The 15,983-nt window shown below is 44.7% G+C and overlaps 1 protein-coding gene across 7 annotated transcripts in view; it reads left to right on the top strand.

Annotated features, from left to right (window-relative positions):
* DIS3L2 (DIS3 like 3'-5' exoribonuclease 2) overlaps window positions 1-15,983 on the top strand; it is a 259,999-nt gene that overhangs the window by 32,819 nt on the left and 211,197 nt on the right. For 5 of the 7 annotated variants that reach the window (XM_060193791.1, XM_060193785.1, XM_060193786.1 and 2 more), the window contains 2 exons: window positions 11,478-11,624; window positions 12,144-12,301. In XM_060193791.1, coding sequence (XP_060049774.1) covers window positions 11,573-11,624; window positions 12,144-12,301 — 210 coding nt within the window. In that variant the 5' untranslated portion in view covers window positions 11,478-11,572. Of the gene's footprint in view, window positions 1-2,542; window positions 2,804-10,621; window positions 10,885-11,477; window positions 11,625-12,143; window positions 12,302-15,983 lie in introns of those variants that run through there. The other 2 variants (XM_060193790.1, XM_060193789.1) reach the window with 2 other exon arrangements.

The raw sequence follows: 15,983 nt of genomic DNA on the forward strand, positions 1-15,983 counted from the left end.
GGAGATAGAGAGGGAGAGAGACAGAGAGACACCTGCAGCCCTGCTTCACCACTTGTGAAGCTTTTCCCCTGCAGGTGGGGACCGGGGCCTTGAACCTGGGTTCTTGCGCATTGTGATGTGTTCGCTCAATCAGGTGCACCAGCACCTGGCCCCATCCATCCACATTCTTGATTATTAGTCTAGGTTTATCCAGGATTCGTGGTTAGGAGTATTTCTTTTGGGGGCTGGGTGCTGGTACACTCGATTTAGCACATAACTGAATGTGTGCAAAGACCTGGTCCCACGAGTTTCACAAATGTTGAAGCAGTGCTCCGGGGCCTCTCTTCCTTTCTCCCTCTCTATCTACCCTTCCTGTCTCAACTTCTGTCTTCCCAAATAAATAATATTTCTTTTACTGCTATATTATATTACATTGCATGTTTCTGGTACCTGATGATTCCTGACTGACTGGATGAGTGTTTGCTCTGGCACCATTTCTCTTCAGCCTAAAGAGTTTCCTTTGATGCTTGTTGTAGCATAGGTCTGCTGGGCATGGAATTACTTGGTCTCCACTATCTGAAATAGGTCTTTGCATTTCTTCCTTTCCTGGAGGATATTTTTGCTGGGTGTATAATTCAGAGTTGATAGCTTTTTCTTTTCAGCTCTTTAAATATACTGTTTATTGTGTGACTTCCATCAAAGAAATAGAAAAGACATGGTTCCACAGTCTTCTAGAGGCCTTGAGAAAAGATGATCCACGCTAAGAAACCTGCAACCATTCAGAATGCTGTCCTCTGTGGCATACTATTTTCCTTTCAGTGTTTCAGATTCTGTCTGTATCTTTGGTTCTCAGAAGTCTAGATATAGTATTCTTTGAAATTGTCACCTTTGGTATTCACTTATCTTCTTGAATCTGAAATTTGTATATTTCACTGAATATAATGTCTTCTGGGTCTCTTAACTACCTATATGTTTGATCTTTTAATATTATCCCTTAAGTTCATAAGTTTAGTTCTCTTTGTTCACTTTGCTTCTTTTATTTTTCAATCTGTATTGATAACCTATATAAGCTCATTGACTTTTTTTATCTGTTTTATTATTACACTTAAGTCACTGAATTTCCTTTCAGATATATTATTCAGCTTTAAAATTTCTATTTTAAAATAAATTTTAATTTGTCTGTTGATATTTCCTATTTTTTTTTTCTGGTTATTTAGGCTTTTCTTTTTCCATTACCTGTATGAGATGGTTATCTCAACTGGCTTAATCCTTGTCTGATAATTCTAATCTGAGTCATTTTGAGGTTGGCATGTGCTGATCTTTCCCACTTTAGAATGGGTGCTGTTTTCCAGGTTCATGTCAAATAATTTTGAAATGTCTTGGATATAGTTGATAGTATTTTGTGTAGGCTTTGAATGTTGTTAAATCCAGTGAAGAATGTTGATGTGCTTTGTTTCACTGGCAATTAGCCTAAGACTCCATTAGGCTTGAACTGTAAGTCTTGTCTTCTGTACATCCAAATCTTTTAAATTTTTACAATTAAAATATTTTCAGTTCAATATGTCCAGTATTTATACTGCATTGAATCTGTTCTTCACATCTGTATTATTAAGTATCAGCCTGATACTTGTATAATGTTTATAAGACCAAGGGAGTTCCATGTCAGTTCTGTCCTCATTTAGAATGTACTGGCAGACAGATGTAGTAGCCTAGGCTTGTTCCTCTTTCTTCTGGCCGGCAGCCTGTGAATTTCTCTTGAAACTTTAGTTGCTTTTACTTTTTAGTTTTAGCTACTATTCCTGTGACTGGGCTAGCCTCGGAACAAAGACCAACTCAACCAACCAACCAACCAACCAACCAACCAGCCAACCAGCCAGCCAACCAGTGAATGACTTACACTGATGCTATTCACATCTGTACATTTCTTTTTCTATTTATCTAGCTCTTCTGTTTAGTCTTTAGAACCTTCAGGTTGATTTTTGATGTCCAACCTGACATAAACTGAGTTTATAATTTTTGTTTTAAACCAGAACCTGGGTCCTGTGCAATGTAACATGTGCGTTCAACCAGGTGTGCCACCACTCGACCCCAACACCTTTATTTCTGATTGAAACCCTAAAGGACCACAGAGGCTGAAGTGATATTGGAAGAGATTGGTTGAAAACTTAATAGCTGATGAAAGTTTTCAAGCAACACATTCAAGAAACTTTACTGACACTGAACAGAGTAAAAAGAAATTCACACTTTGGTATATTGTGGAAAATCAAAGACAAAGAGAGAAAAATTTAAAAACCACCGGAGCGGGTGCCAGGTGGTAGTGCACCGGGTTAAGTGCACATGGCACGAAGTGCAAAGACTGGCGTCAGGATTCCGGTTCAAGCCCCCGGCTCCCCACCTGCAAGGGGGGGGTGTCACTTCACAAGTGGTGAAGCAGGCCTGTAGGTGTCTTATCTTTCCCCCTCTCTGTCTTTCCCTCCTCTCTGGGTTTCACTCTGTCCTGTTCAACAGCAGCAACAGCAGTAACAACAATGGCAATAAAATGGAAAGAATGGCTGCTAGGAGCAATGGATTCCTAGTGCAGGCACCATTTCCCAGCGATAACCCTGAAGGTGAAACAAAGCAAAACAAGACAAACAAACAAACAAACAAACAAACAAAAAAGCAAACACTGGAAGTGGGAAGAGGGACAAGTGTATCAGTGTAAGGAATCAACAGTTAGACTCACAGCTGACTATGAGCAGAAACAGTGAAGGCTAAGGAAATCAAGCTGACAATCTACAATTCTCAAACTTGCAAAAATAGTCTGCAAGAATAAAGATAAAATGTTAAGCTTTCTTTTTTGTCTTGTCAGTTTTTCACTTGTAGTAACCACTCTTTATAATGCTGAAAAACATGTGGTTACTGACTACAGTGAGTAACACAGACATTGAAATTTACCATCACTGCTAAAAGTAGTAAGGAAATCGCAAAGATGTATGCACATAGATAGTTATAAAAAGTAGAGCTTTATTACAAGTCCTGAATTTGGGTTGAAAAAAGAAATCTGTGGGAATGATACTCAGCAGTAGAGCATAGAACTTGCACATCTGTGTTCTTAGGTTTGATCCTGGCCCTATGTAGCCAGAGCTGAGCAGTGCTCTGGTCATTCTCACAGACTCTCATAAACATAAAAGTAACAACAACAACAAAAAGTTCTTATCTTCTTGGCTCAAGTCTGCTGTTGAATCCCTTGAGTGAAATTTTCTTTTTTGTTACTCTAGCAATGTATTTGGAATATCCATTATATACATGTGTATGTATATATACATATATATACATTCCATCTCTTTATTGATATTTTGTATTTGATGAGTGATTGTCACCATACTTTCATTTACTTATTTGAACTCTTTGAATATGTTGAAAATAGCTGTTTTGAAGTCCAAAATCTAGACTCACTCCAGTTTTTTCTTTTTTAAGAAACCAATTTTTTTTTTATTTTTTACCAGAGCACTGCTTAGCTCTGGTTTATGGCGGTGTGGGGGATTGAAACTGGGACTTGAGAGCCTCAGGCATGAAAGCCTCTTTGCATAACCATTATGCTATACCCCCACCCATTTAAGAAACCATTCTTTTAAAAAATTTTTTAAAATATTTATCCATCCCCTTTTGTTGTCCTTGTTGTTTTATTGTTGTAGTTACTATTGATGTTGTCGTTGGATAGGACAGAGAGAAATGGAGAGCGGAGGGGAAGATGGGGGGAGAAAGATAGACACCTGCAGACCTGCTTCACTGCCTGTGAAGCGACTCCCCTGCAGGTGGGGAGCCGGGGGCTTGAACCGGGATCCTTATGCCAGTCTTTGTGCTTTACGCCACGTAAGAAACCATTCTTATTGAAATGGTTTGCAAACCTCCCTCTACCTAGTGTCATACTTTTTTGATTTAAAAAATTATATATGTATTTTTGTTGAGATCTATATATTTTTTTTCTTCCCCAATCAAGATTATCACTGGGGTGGTGACTGTTCTCAGCAGCCATCTTTCCTTTTTTTTGTAGAGGGTGAGAGATAGGAGAGAGAAAGAGACATCTGCAGCACTGCTCTGCAGCTTTTTATGTCTCTTCCCTTACAGGTGAGGACCTGGGCTAAAACCCAGGTCCATGTGCTTGGTAACATGTGTGTACTAATGGGTAAGGCATTGCCTGGCCCCAAAGCCTGGAGACATATATATATTCTGAGTCTGATTCTTTCCCATCAAGAATTGTGAGTTTAGTTACTTGTGGGGACTAATGCTGAAGATGCCATTCCTCCTGCAGTGTGGAATTGCCCATCTGCTCAGTTGTTCTTTTTTTTTTTTTTTTTTTATTTAAGAAAGGAGACATAAACAAAATTGTAGGATAGGAGGGGTACAACTCCACACAATTCCCACCACCCGCTCTCCATAGCCCACCCCCTCCCCAGATAGCTTTCCCATTCTCTATCCCTCTGGGAGTATGGATCCAGGGTCATTGTGGGTTGCAGAAGGTGGAAGGTCTGGCTTCTGTAATTGCTTCCCCGCTGAACATGGGCGTTGACTGGTCGATCCATATTCCCAGTCTGCTTCTCTCTGGGGAATCAGGGCTCCAGGACACATTGATGGGGTTGTCAGTCCAGGGAAGTCTGGTCGGCATTATGCTGGCATCTGGAACCTGGTGGCTGAAAAGAGAGTTAACATACAAAGCCAAACAAATTGTTGAACAATCATGGACTTAAAGGCTGGAATAGTGCAGATGAAGTGTTGGGGGGTACTCACTGCAGACTCTTGTGTACTTCTGCTTTCAGGTATATATTTTGCCCTGGTTTATGGACACATGTGAACATATCTCAGGGGACCTGGTCTATATCTAGGTTTGGAGACTTTATTGGGTAGTGGACCACCTGGAATGGAATTAGAGAATGCTATGAAAGGAAAGGTCTTACCTGAGTGATGAAGCTGAAGGGTTGTCATTCCACACCTGAAGTCTCTGGACACAGTCTGAAGTGAAGCATGCTGGGGTGGCACTTGTTGCGTTGATTAGCTTGCGATCAGCTAATGCAATATTATTTGATATGGATTGAGAGAAGCATTCAGGAAAGTGGGCCCCACCCTAAGCTTCCAGGATTGGGGGAAGTTTAGGCTCTATAGTGGAAATGTGAGGTTCCTGCTGTCTTAGGGTTCAAGAAGACAATGAATAGTTATTGTTATCATCACATTATTTGGTAATTGGGTTAACTTTGAAAAGTCCCTTTGTTAGGGTTTGGGGTATAATACCCAGCATCTTGTATATAGCTGTGCCACTGGTTGCTTCTGTTCTACCTGGTCTAGACTTTTGAGAGAGTCAACAGCCTATGTATTAAAAAGCCTCAGTTGGGGGGTCGGGCGGTGGCGCAATGGGTTAAGCGCGTGTGGCGCAAAGTGCAAGGACCGGGGTAAGGATCCTGGTTTGAGTCCCCGGCTCCCCACCTGCAGGGGAGTCGCTTCACAGGTGGTGAAGCAGGTCTGCAGGTGTCTGTCTTTCTCTCCCCCTCTCTGTCTTCCCCTTTTCTCTCCATTTCTCTCTGTCCTATCCAACAATGAACAACACCAACAGTGGCAATAATAATAACCACAACGAGGCTACAACAAGGGCAACAAAAGGGGGGACAAATGGCCTCCAGGAGCGGTGGATTCATGGTGCAGGCACCCAGCCCAGCAGTAACCCTGGAGGGGAAAAAAAAAAAAGCCTCAGTTGTTCTCTTTTTATACTTAAGCCTGACTTCTAAGTATTTGCCCTGGGCTTTGCATATCTTACTGGCCACCTGTGATTGGCCAGAGGCTGTATTTAAACTCCTGAAACAGTGAGTTTAAATAGAACCTCTGACTCTTGGGAGTTGCTCTCCAGGCCTGCTTCCCTCTCTGCTGCCTGCTTATAGTCTTGTGCAATTACACAGCAGGAGAAAGGAGATTCTTATCAAGTTTACATTGCTGTCTCATTCCCTGATTCATCCCGTTAGATTTCTGGCTGGTCTGCTGATCTTTTGCTTGCCCAGACTGGTATTGCAAACTCAGGCTACCCTGACCTTCCTTGATAACCTCCCCTTCCCATCACTGTTGTTTTTGAAAATGCCACAGGCTTGGAATTCTCCTTGCTCTGCTCCAGATAAATTTAACTCCCTTTGGCAGTCAAGTTACTGGATTTTAGTTTGTCCTGTACTAGTAAGATCACTCTTAAGAAACTGGGCATGGGTCTAGACCCTAGGCTAAACCACCATTCACTCCACTGCTACTCCAAAATTCAGTAAGTGCCTTAAAAAAAAAAAAAAAAAAAACCCTCAATTTGTTGTATGCCTTTGGTCAGTATTTAGATCCTTACATGGTTAGCTGTGATGATTTTGTCCATTTTATCATTGGGGAGAATATTTGCGAGACTTCTCTTCATTCAGCTCATTGCTTTCTTTTTGTATCTGTTTCTTCTTATCTTTAAACATTCAACTTGTTATTTGTCACCCAGATCTCTGCACATTTCATGTCTGAAATGTTCGCTTCATTTTATTTATTTTATATTTACTAGAGTCTTTATTTTTTTAAAATTATCTTTACTTATTGAGTAGAAATAGCCAGAAGTTGAGAGGATGGGGGAGATAGAGAGGGAGAGAGAAAGAGAGACACCTGTAGCACTGCTTCACCACTTGTGAAGCTTCCCCCTGCAGGTGGGGGCTGGGGGCTTGAACCCTGCTTCTTGTGCACTGTAACATGTGTGCTCAAGCAGGTGCACCACTACCTGGCCCCTGCACTTTTTTTCTTTTAAACCAGACCACTGCTCTTGGTGCTGCTGGGGGTTAAATCTGTAGCTTTTGGTGCCTCAGGCATGGAAGTCTTTTTTTTTTTCCTTTCCCTCCAGGGTTTTTGCTGGGCTTGGTGCCTGCACTATAAATCTACTGCTTCTGGAGGCCATTTTCCCCATTTTATTGGGTAGGACTGAGAGAAATTGAGAGAGGAGGGGGAGGTAGAGAGGGAGAGAGACTCTCCTTTCTCATTAATAAACAAGTAAAATCTTAGGCGGGGGCGGGGGGGAGGAGAGAGAAAGAGACACCTGCAGACCTGCTTCACTGCTTGTGAGGCGTCCCCCCTGCAGGCAGGGAGCCGGGCATGAACTTGGATTCTTGCTCAGGCCCTTGTGCTTAGTACTATGTGCACTTAGCCAGGCTCACCACTGCCCAGGCCCCTCTTTTTAATTTTCTAAAAACTAATTTAAAATTAAAAAAAAATTATTGCTCCCAAGGTTATGGGGGCTTGTTGCTGGCACTATGAATCACCTCTCCCAGTGACCATTTTTTCTTTTCTTTTAAAAATCAATCAATCAATCAATCAATCTATCTATCTATCTATCTATCTATCTACCTCTATTATTCTTTCTCTTTGTTCTATTTTATTTGATAGGACAGAGAGAAAATAAGAAGGGAGGAGGAGGTAGAGGGAGAGGGAAAGTGGATGCCTGCAGCACTGCTTCATGCTCGTGAAGCTTCCCTCTTGCAGTGGGTGCAGGGGCTCCAACGGGTTCGTGCACATGGTGGTGGTGTGTGTATTCAACTGGGTTCACCACCACCTGCCCCCTTACCCCATCATTCTTTTTTTTTTCTTAAATTTAATGTTTACATATTTCATTTGATACAGAGAGAAATTGAGTGGGGAGAGGGAGATAGAGTGAAAGAGGAAGAGAGGCACCTGCATCACTGCTTCACCACTTGTAAAGCTTTCCCCCGAAGGTGGGGCCCCCATCACTCTTGAATGAAGCACAGGAGGGCATCACACAGTCTGGCACAGACTTCGAAGCCCTTTCCTGAAATAAATAGGAGAGGGCAGCAGATGCCTCCCAGCCCCTTTCCATATTGCTCAGAATTGATGAAGGATGACAGGAAAATTGCTGGGGAGGGGGCCAGGAACTGAGACAGAGGGACAGAGGCATATTTATTTATTTATTTATTTATTTATTCATTCTCTTTTGTTTTATTGTAGTTATTGATGTCCTCGTTATTGGATAGGACAGAGAGAAATGGAGAGAGGAGGGGAAGACAGGCAGGGAGAGAAACATAGTGATCTGTAGACCTGCTTCACTGCTTGCGAAGCGACTCCCCTGCAGGTGGGGAGCTGGAGGCTCGAACCGGGATCCTTACCCCGTCCTTACACTTTGCGCCATATGCGCTTAACCTGCTGTGCTACCGCCCGACTCCCTGGCAGAAGCTTTCTTACTAAGTGAGTTCAGATCTCACTGTCTGTGTCATGGCACCTTGGCCTAGCTATGACTTTGTTGCTCATATTCCCCATTCTCTCTGTCTGTCACAGAGGCTGCTGAGTGGAGATCTCTAGCTCACGTTACTGGAGGTGTGGAATGCTCTGAGAAGAATTCAGCATCTTACCTGACTCAGTGCCATGATCACCTCCCTGTCTCTTCATCTGAAATCTCACTGAATTTTGAGATCTTCTCTGCGTCAGGACTTGATATGAAGTGCTGAAGGGCCTCACTTTGACTTCTGGCTCTCCCCTTCTCTCCACCTGTACCTCCTCCATCTTTTCTGAATTGGCACCAAGGTTATTGCTGGGACTTGGTACCTGAATGATGAGTGGCTCCTCATGGCTCTTTTTTCTTTCTGATAGAGACAGAAAACTTGAGAGGGAAAAGGGAGCTAGGGTGAGAAGGAGAGAGAGAGAGAGAGACCTGTAGACCTGCTTCACTGCTTGTGAAGTTTCCCTCCTGCAGGTGTGGAACTGGGGCTTGAACCTGGGTCCTGCTTGGCCTCTTCATTTTCAAGGATCTTTTTCCTGCCTATAGTTTGCCTGTCTCCCACCCAAGGCTGTCTTTAGCATCGTTACTCAGCAGTGCAAGTCTTCCTTTGGAAGCTACTTTCTCCCTTTTTTGTCATATTCAGCATGGATGGTTATTCTGTTATGCCCCCGCTAGCTTTCTGGTTGTTTTCTACTATTCCTTCCTTCTCTAAGTTGTAACCCAGTTCACGTTTTGCTCCAGGCCCTCTTCTGTGCCGTTTGATCTTTGCTTGACAGTTTTGTTCATTCTAGAAATCTTTGACAGTGAATGGTGACTGCCTCATCTGCCTCTGCTCTAGCTCTGAAGTGTTTCCTTTGGAGGTCTGCATTTCCTGTGTAGAACAACTGTAGGGACAGGGCTGCATTTCCGTGTAGTGATGTGATTCCTCGAGGAAAATTAAGCATCTCAGTGCACCATCATCTTCTGACCCGCCCCCCCCCCAACCTGAAATCTCACATTGTCCAGGCCCTGGATCCTCCTGCTTCCGCCGCGTCTGATGTGCTGGCACGCATAGGTTTTCTCCTTGTCAGTGTCTGTGTGTCAGACTCTGGTGCAGTCCTTCCTCTTCTTTCACCCTGCTGGTTCTGGCTCTTTCTTAAAGTGCAGCAGCTGCCGGCCTTCCTCAACTCCAGATGACTGAGTCCGGTGCCAGGTTAGTTTCTTCCTGAAGCACAACTCCAACGTGTTGTTCCTCTCTCTTGCTCATTCAGGTTGCAGAAACGCCCCTCTTCTGTGAAAGCCCGGGTTGATTTTTTAAGACCTTCCAATTTGCTTTTATTTTCTTGCCACTGCCTCCCTTCATACAGGCTAGACCCCAGCTGAGGGGAATTAATATTGCAAGAACCCACCTATGTTTACCTGTTTGTGTTTTGGCTTTTGTTTTCTTTATCAGTGGTAGCGCAGCGGGATAAGCGCAGGTGGCGCAAAGCGCAAGGACTGATGTAAGGATCCCGGTTCGAGCCCCCGGCTCCCCACCTGCAGAGGAATCGCTTCACAGGCGGTGAAACAGGTCTGCAGGTGTCTATCTTTCTCTCCCCCTCTCTGTCTTCCCCTCATCTCTACATTTTTCTCTGTCCTATCCAACAACGACGACATTAATAACAGCAACAATAAAAAACAAGGGCAACAAAAGGGAAAAAAAAAATAAAAGTTAAAAAAAAAAGGTATATAGCTGGAGAGACACTCAGTGTTAGATAGAGCACAGGACTTGCAAGCCCAAAGCCCCAGGTTCCATCTCTGACACCATCTTATACCAGAGTTGAATGGCAGGCACTCTGGCCCTTCTCTGTGTCTCTCACACACATAAAAACATAGTGCTTATCAGCTTGCACGAGTTTTTACTTAGAGAGTTTTTTCCTTTTCTTTTAAAATTTTTTTTATTACCTTTTTTTTTTTTTTAATTACCAGAGCACTGTTCAGCTCTGGCTTATGGTGATGCAGAGGATAGAACCTGGGACTTTGGAGCCTCAGGCATGAGAGTCTCTTTGCATAACCATTATGCTATCTACCCCTACGCTTTTAAATGTTTTTAGAGTTAATTTCTGTCTGGTCTCATGTGCCTAGCCCAGGGCCTTGCTGGAAGCGCTTGGTGATTCAGCGAGTGGCTTAGTGCATTTCTGCTGAGACTCCCAGTGCCTTCCCCACCTTGCTTAGCCTAGACCCTCTGTCCCTCTCCCTCCTTGCATGACTTGGCCTTTATCTGTGCTTGTCACTGAGCAGCCTCTTCCCTTCAGCCTCTGATGCTTCTCATTTTGTGCGTTAGTTTGTGTGCACTTCCCCTTAAAGGAAGATGATGTCAGCTTGGAGAAGGATGCATGTGGGAAACGGGGAGGAAATGGAAGCGAGAGCTCCGAATGACATCTTGATCCATTTTATGGGAAAGCAGGCTGCCCACCAGGGTTTCTGGAAATGTGCAAATATAGGCTTGAGTCCTGGGCCGCTGGCCAGCAGAGAGTAGAAAGCTGAAGCTGTGACAACATGCTCAGTATCCAGGTGGGGGGCCGGGGGGGCCAGCTGCAGGGCCCCACGTTCCAGTCCGCTGATCCCACAGCTGCTTCGTATTCTCTGGAAGCAGCTGCCTGATGCCGGGTTTGAGGAGATGGCAGGTAACAGCAGGGACGTGGCTGTTGAACCGCAGTGGTTACGGGCTTTTTGTTTGTCTGTTTTGTTTTTGTTTTTATTTTTTACTTAGAAAGCCAGAGAATCAGCAAGGGTTCTCTCCTTAGTTGTGGAGCTCAGGCTGTGGCAGTGAATTTAGGTTTTGCTGCTGAGATTTTCTTAATCTCATAGAAGATCGTTGTTTCTCTGAGGCTTTAGGTTTTGGCTCATTCCACACCCTGACACTTGAGCCCCAGTGTAGTACTGATTTCACAATGCCCTTTAGATCCCATTGTCCTTTGGATTCCATTTCTCCAGTGCCTCTTTACCTCCTGCTCTTGTTCAGATCCTGAGCTAAGCAGTGCTACAGAATTGCTTGACTTCTTTCTGTCTCCTTGCTCTGTGAAGCTTTTTAGTTGGAGGCAGATGGTTCCTATGAGGGTGAAGACATTGAAAAAGAAACCTTAGCACAGGTGGCGTGCTTGACCTCAGGTGAAGGTGACCCCAGGGCCCACTCCCGTCCATCTGTGCCCGCGTTTCCCAGCACCCAGAGGAGGTGACTGCGTGACTGCTCTACTCACTCGTCTCTCTTGGTTTTCAGCTGGTGACATCAGAACTGCTCAAGCAGAAAGAACTCCGAGCTGATCAGTGGAGGCCTCCTGGATCTGGAGAGAAGATCTGACCTGGGGACCAGCAATGAGCCATCCGGACCCCCAGCCGAACCCCCGGCCCCTGGGCACCCCCAGAGGTAGCAAAAGGAAACTGCAGTCAGCCCTAGCAACTGGAGCCTCGAAACATGTGGATCAGAGGCACGGGGCGGGTCTAAGGACTTGGGGAACCAAAGTTTCTTTTGGTGACCTGTTAAATATGTTCCCGTGTGACTTTTTCTAGAAAATAAGTGTCATTTCTCATTGTCATAATTTATCATTATATTGAGTATAGGTGTTTAGCTTCCTGCAGAAAAGTGATGCTCTTTCAATAACTCGTATTTTTCACAAAGTCTGTGTCTCTAAACAGCAAAGCATCCTGAACCCATAATCCAGATGATATTCTGTGCATATTGTGGTGCTGATCTGCATCCCCACTCTCATCTGTGTACATTTATTCATGTTCCCTTTACCCAGCCCCCTCCTCTCCCTCTTATTTTATTTTATCATTTTTTTTGGTGACTGTTTGAAATCATCATTGGTGTGATCCATTCTTGGTCTTTCTAAATAAAAAAAGAAAGTGACTGAGGAAAGAGTTGATTGCTGCCTCATGTTTCTAGGTGTGTCCTCTGTGGTTGGCCCACATGGTGTTGGTGCTTCGCCAGGTGACAAAAAGTCAAAGAACAAGTCCCTACGAGGGAAGAAAAAGAGCATATTTGAAACCTACATGTCCAAGGATGATGTTTCAGAAGGCTTGAAGAGAGGAACACTGATCCAGGTGCTTAAAACCTACTCGAAGGCTAGTCCTTGACTGTGTGTAATCAGAAGTGGTCACTCCCTCCATTGTGTGTAGTTCCAGGCTGTGTGCTTTGAGAGACGTGACAGTGTAACAGGCATGGGGCTTCCCACCTCCCAGCCAGGCAACAGTTGGGAGCCCTTCCTGCAGGTCAGGGCTATCTAGGAATGCTTTTCTGGGAGGGAGAGAGTTGAGCCTGGCAACAGATGGGTGTGCTCAGAACAGGAGATGATCAGAGACAGAGAGAGAGCTTACAAACGCAGAGACCAGGGCAGATTAGGAAAACAGAGTGTCACTCATTCACTGTGCCCGGGGTCCTGGGATGCTGAGTGCCTGCAAACTGGGTGAAGAGGAGCAAACAGCAGTAGGTGCTTTATAGTTTATAAAACACTTGTACCAGCTTGCTGTGTGGGTTGACTGGGCAAACATAGATGGAGCCTCGGGGTTGGGAACATGCCTGGTGGAACTCTCAGTGGCGGTGGTGTTGATGGCTCAGCAGGGGCTGGGCTGGCAGCCAGAGGGACAGACGACATGGGGGTCCCTCGAAAGTACTCAGATGAAAGCATGAACTGAGGTTGGGGGAATATTGAGGCCAAGTGGGAAGCCGTAGGAGGAGACACCTGCAGTGGAGGATGGGGATGGCTAGTTTGGACCTGTGAAAAGAATGGCACATAAGGGGGAAGGGTGCAGAGTTCAACGTACTCATGGAAACACAGCAACAAAGAAACTGTGGTGCGAGGCAGCTTAGGGCTCTCGTGCTTTCTGACTGAACGCCCAGCCGATGAGCACTTAGCCTCATCTTCTCCTCCTTTTATCACCTTTTGTATTTATCTGTGGCCAAGTGCACTTTGAGTCATGAATGGGAAACAGTTTTTAAGATTATTTACTTATTTTGAGAGAGGGAGAGGGAGGGAGAGGGAGAAAGAGAGGAGGGCTCTGAGCATCAGTTCTGTCCATGTGGTGCTGGGGATAGGACCTGGGGCCTCAGCACAAGTCTTGTGCTCTGCGACCCCCCCCCCCCACTCCCCAGCTGCTGAGCAACTGTTTTAAATAAATGAGTCCAGCTCTGGTTTATGAGGGGCCTTGGGATCTTTGAGCTTCCCTTGTGCTCCTTTGAGCCACTTAGGAGGCTGAAGTGGCTGCTGGACATGGTTCGCCATTACTCCTGTTTGCTGGTTGTCACGGAGCCATGTACTGAAATCCACTGTCTGCATGTTTCTTGGGCCCTGTCTGGCTTCACAGCCCAGAAGCTGCTGTGCCTTTCCCAGCCTCCTCTCCTGCCACTTGCCTCCAGGGTGCTCAGCTCTAGTCACACTGCTCTTCAAGACTTTTCCAATAAAATCTCTGCCCACTCCCCAGCCCCCTCTGTGTCTCTGGACACATTGTTCCCAGTACTTGGAATGCTTTCCACCACTGTCTGGAAGGAATCGTGCTTGACCTTTCTGCCCCCCCCCCCATGTTACCCACTTTGAAAAGCCTCATTTCAGTTCTCCAAATAGACTCAGCCCTGCCTGCTTTACTGAAGCCAGTACCTTTCTTAGCCTTTATCTTGAACCCATTGCCATTTCGTGGCCTTTGTGGTTCCTCAGATAGACTGTTGATTTCCTTGAGGGCCAGGGCAGGTCTCTGCCTCACAGATTAGCTCAATGCCTGACATTTGATGCTTAATAAGTTTATATTGAGTACATATTTACTGACTGAGTAAAAGATCAGGGTACTGTCTTCTTCTTTTTAATATTTTATTTATTTTAAAGAGGGAGAGACAGACAGAGAAGGGTACAGAATGACCAGAGCCCTGCTCAGCTTTGGCTTATGGTGGTGCTGGGGACTGAGCCAGGATACTCAGAGCCTCATGCATGAGAGTCTCTTGCAGAACCGTTATGCTGTCTCCCCAGCATGGTACTATCTTCTGAAGATGAGCAGAGGGAATCTCAGTTGTACTATTGAGTTGCTGGAAAAGCCATGGAGTATTTTTCTATTTTTTTCTATGCAAACTTTCCTGACTTTCCCAACAGACAACCTGATAACTTGAAAGACAAAATCACTTACACTTTTTGTTTGGAGAGTTCACAGAACAAGAGTGAGGGAAAGGTCCTGTGATGGCGTTCGTTTTTGCTTCCCCTGACTACTTGGTGCATTTGAAGCAACTTTTTGCTGCTAATAAAATAACACACACATCAAATCAATACGAACAGCCTGATTCCCAGGAGTTTGTAAGTGATTCCTCCTGGCCTGTGACACGAGGACACTGCACGGCCAGTGCTCTCCCCACAGATGAGAACAGTTGTTCTTTGCAGATGGGGAGAGGAATGGGTTCCAGATATGAGGTCACTGTGTGAAAAATATAACACTGTAAATAAGATCTTCATAGGCCGGGAAACAGAGTCCATCTGCTTTCTGAGCCACGCTTTCTGTGTGCATGCCTTGGTGAGGAAGGTAAAAAGCTAAAACAAGAACAGAGATCTGACTGCTGTTGAAGAGAATTAGACTTATTAGATATGCCCCTTCCAATATTTGTGAACAAATGCATTCAAACGGAAGTGTATTGTGACATCTTTTTTTCCCCTCCCCATCCAGAACAAAAGGCTTTTAGTGAGGGCTATTGAAGAAATAGTTTAAAATAGTTATAGGATAAATCTTGCTTTTGTTTTTAGTACCTTGCCCAATGAGGGGACATTTCATAGGTGTTTCCCTCTGTGTGGTGGAAGAGTGTCTGCAGTGATCAAAGACATTACAATAACACATGATCTTGTCCATGTAGTTTGGAGAGGTTTTTATTTTTGTCTTATAAACAAGTTCTCACACCACATATGTCTTTTCTCTTAAGTCTAGTACTGAGAGGCTGTTGTAGATGAGATGAGAGAGTGGAGGGGCTCAGGTTTGGGGTGATGACCAAAGTTGACTTGGGTACAAAGATGGTAGAATTGGCTGGCTTCAGAATCCCAAATGATGCTTTGGTGCAAGAAGGCTTACGTTGAGCTTCCAGAGCTGCCTGAGACCTGCTGTCCAAGTTCCTCCCCCCAGAATAGAAACTGATATCAAAGTGTTCCTGGGCCTTGAAAGAAGGCTTGGCAAACGCTAGAAGAAGAAAGAAGGCTTAACCAGGAGGGTGGGCAGGTTAGCTTCTATAGAGAATCCTCACCATTTGCTATGAGTGAAGTCAGCTGAGAATGTTTGGGTGTGAATAACAGAAGAATAGAGATGACCTAGTGGGAGGCTGCCTAGTGGTTTAGAAGGAACAGATATGATTCCTAACACTAGGACTAGGGTGGGAGAATTTTTCTCTGCAGACACTAATTAATTAGTTCAACAGATGTTTCTTGGCTGCCCATTAGGTGCCAGACATACGTCAGCAAGCAAGACAGGCAGTTCACTGGGGGAATGAGGCAAAAAGACTGGAAAACAAAGATGTTCTAGGTGCCTGAGGTCAGTGTTAGCAGCAGGAGGTGGGAAAGATACATGAGGATGATCATGGCACTTATTTCCAGAGATTCTTAGCTTTCCCCAAGGAGATCTGGAGAGTGAGGGAGAACAACAGCCTTTTGAAGAACTAAGGACTTTGTAGACTGAGAGCAGGGTCACTGGCAGAGCAGGGCTTTTATCTTAAGTGAGCTGGAAGGGTGAATGATTGTGATTAGAGAGTGGTGTTTGAGTGTTTGCTTTT

The sequence above is a fragment of the Erinaceus europaeus genome, chromosome 7 (genome assembly GCF_950295315.1).
Source record: "Erinaceus europaeus chromosome 7, mEriEur2.1, whole genome shotgun sequence".
NCBI lineage: Eukaryota > Metazoa > Chordata > Mammalia > Eulipotyphla > Erinaceidae > Erinaceus > Erinaceus europaeus.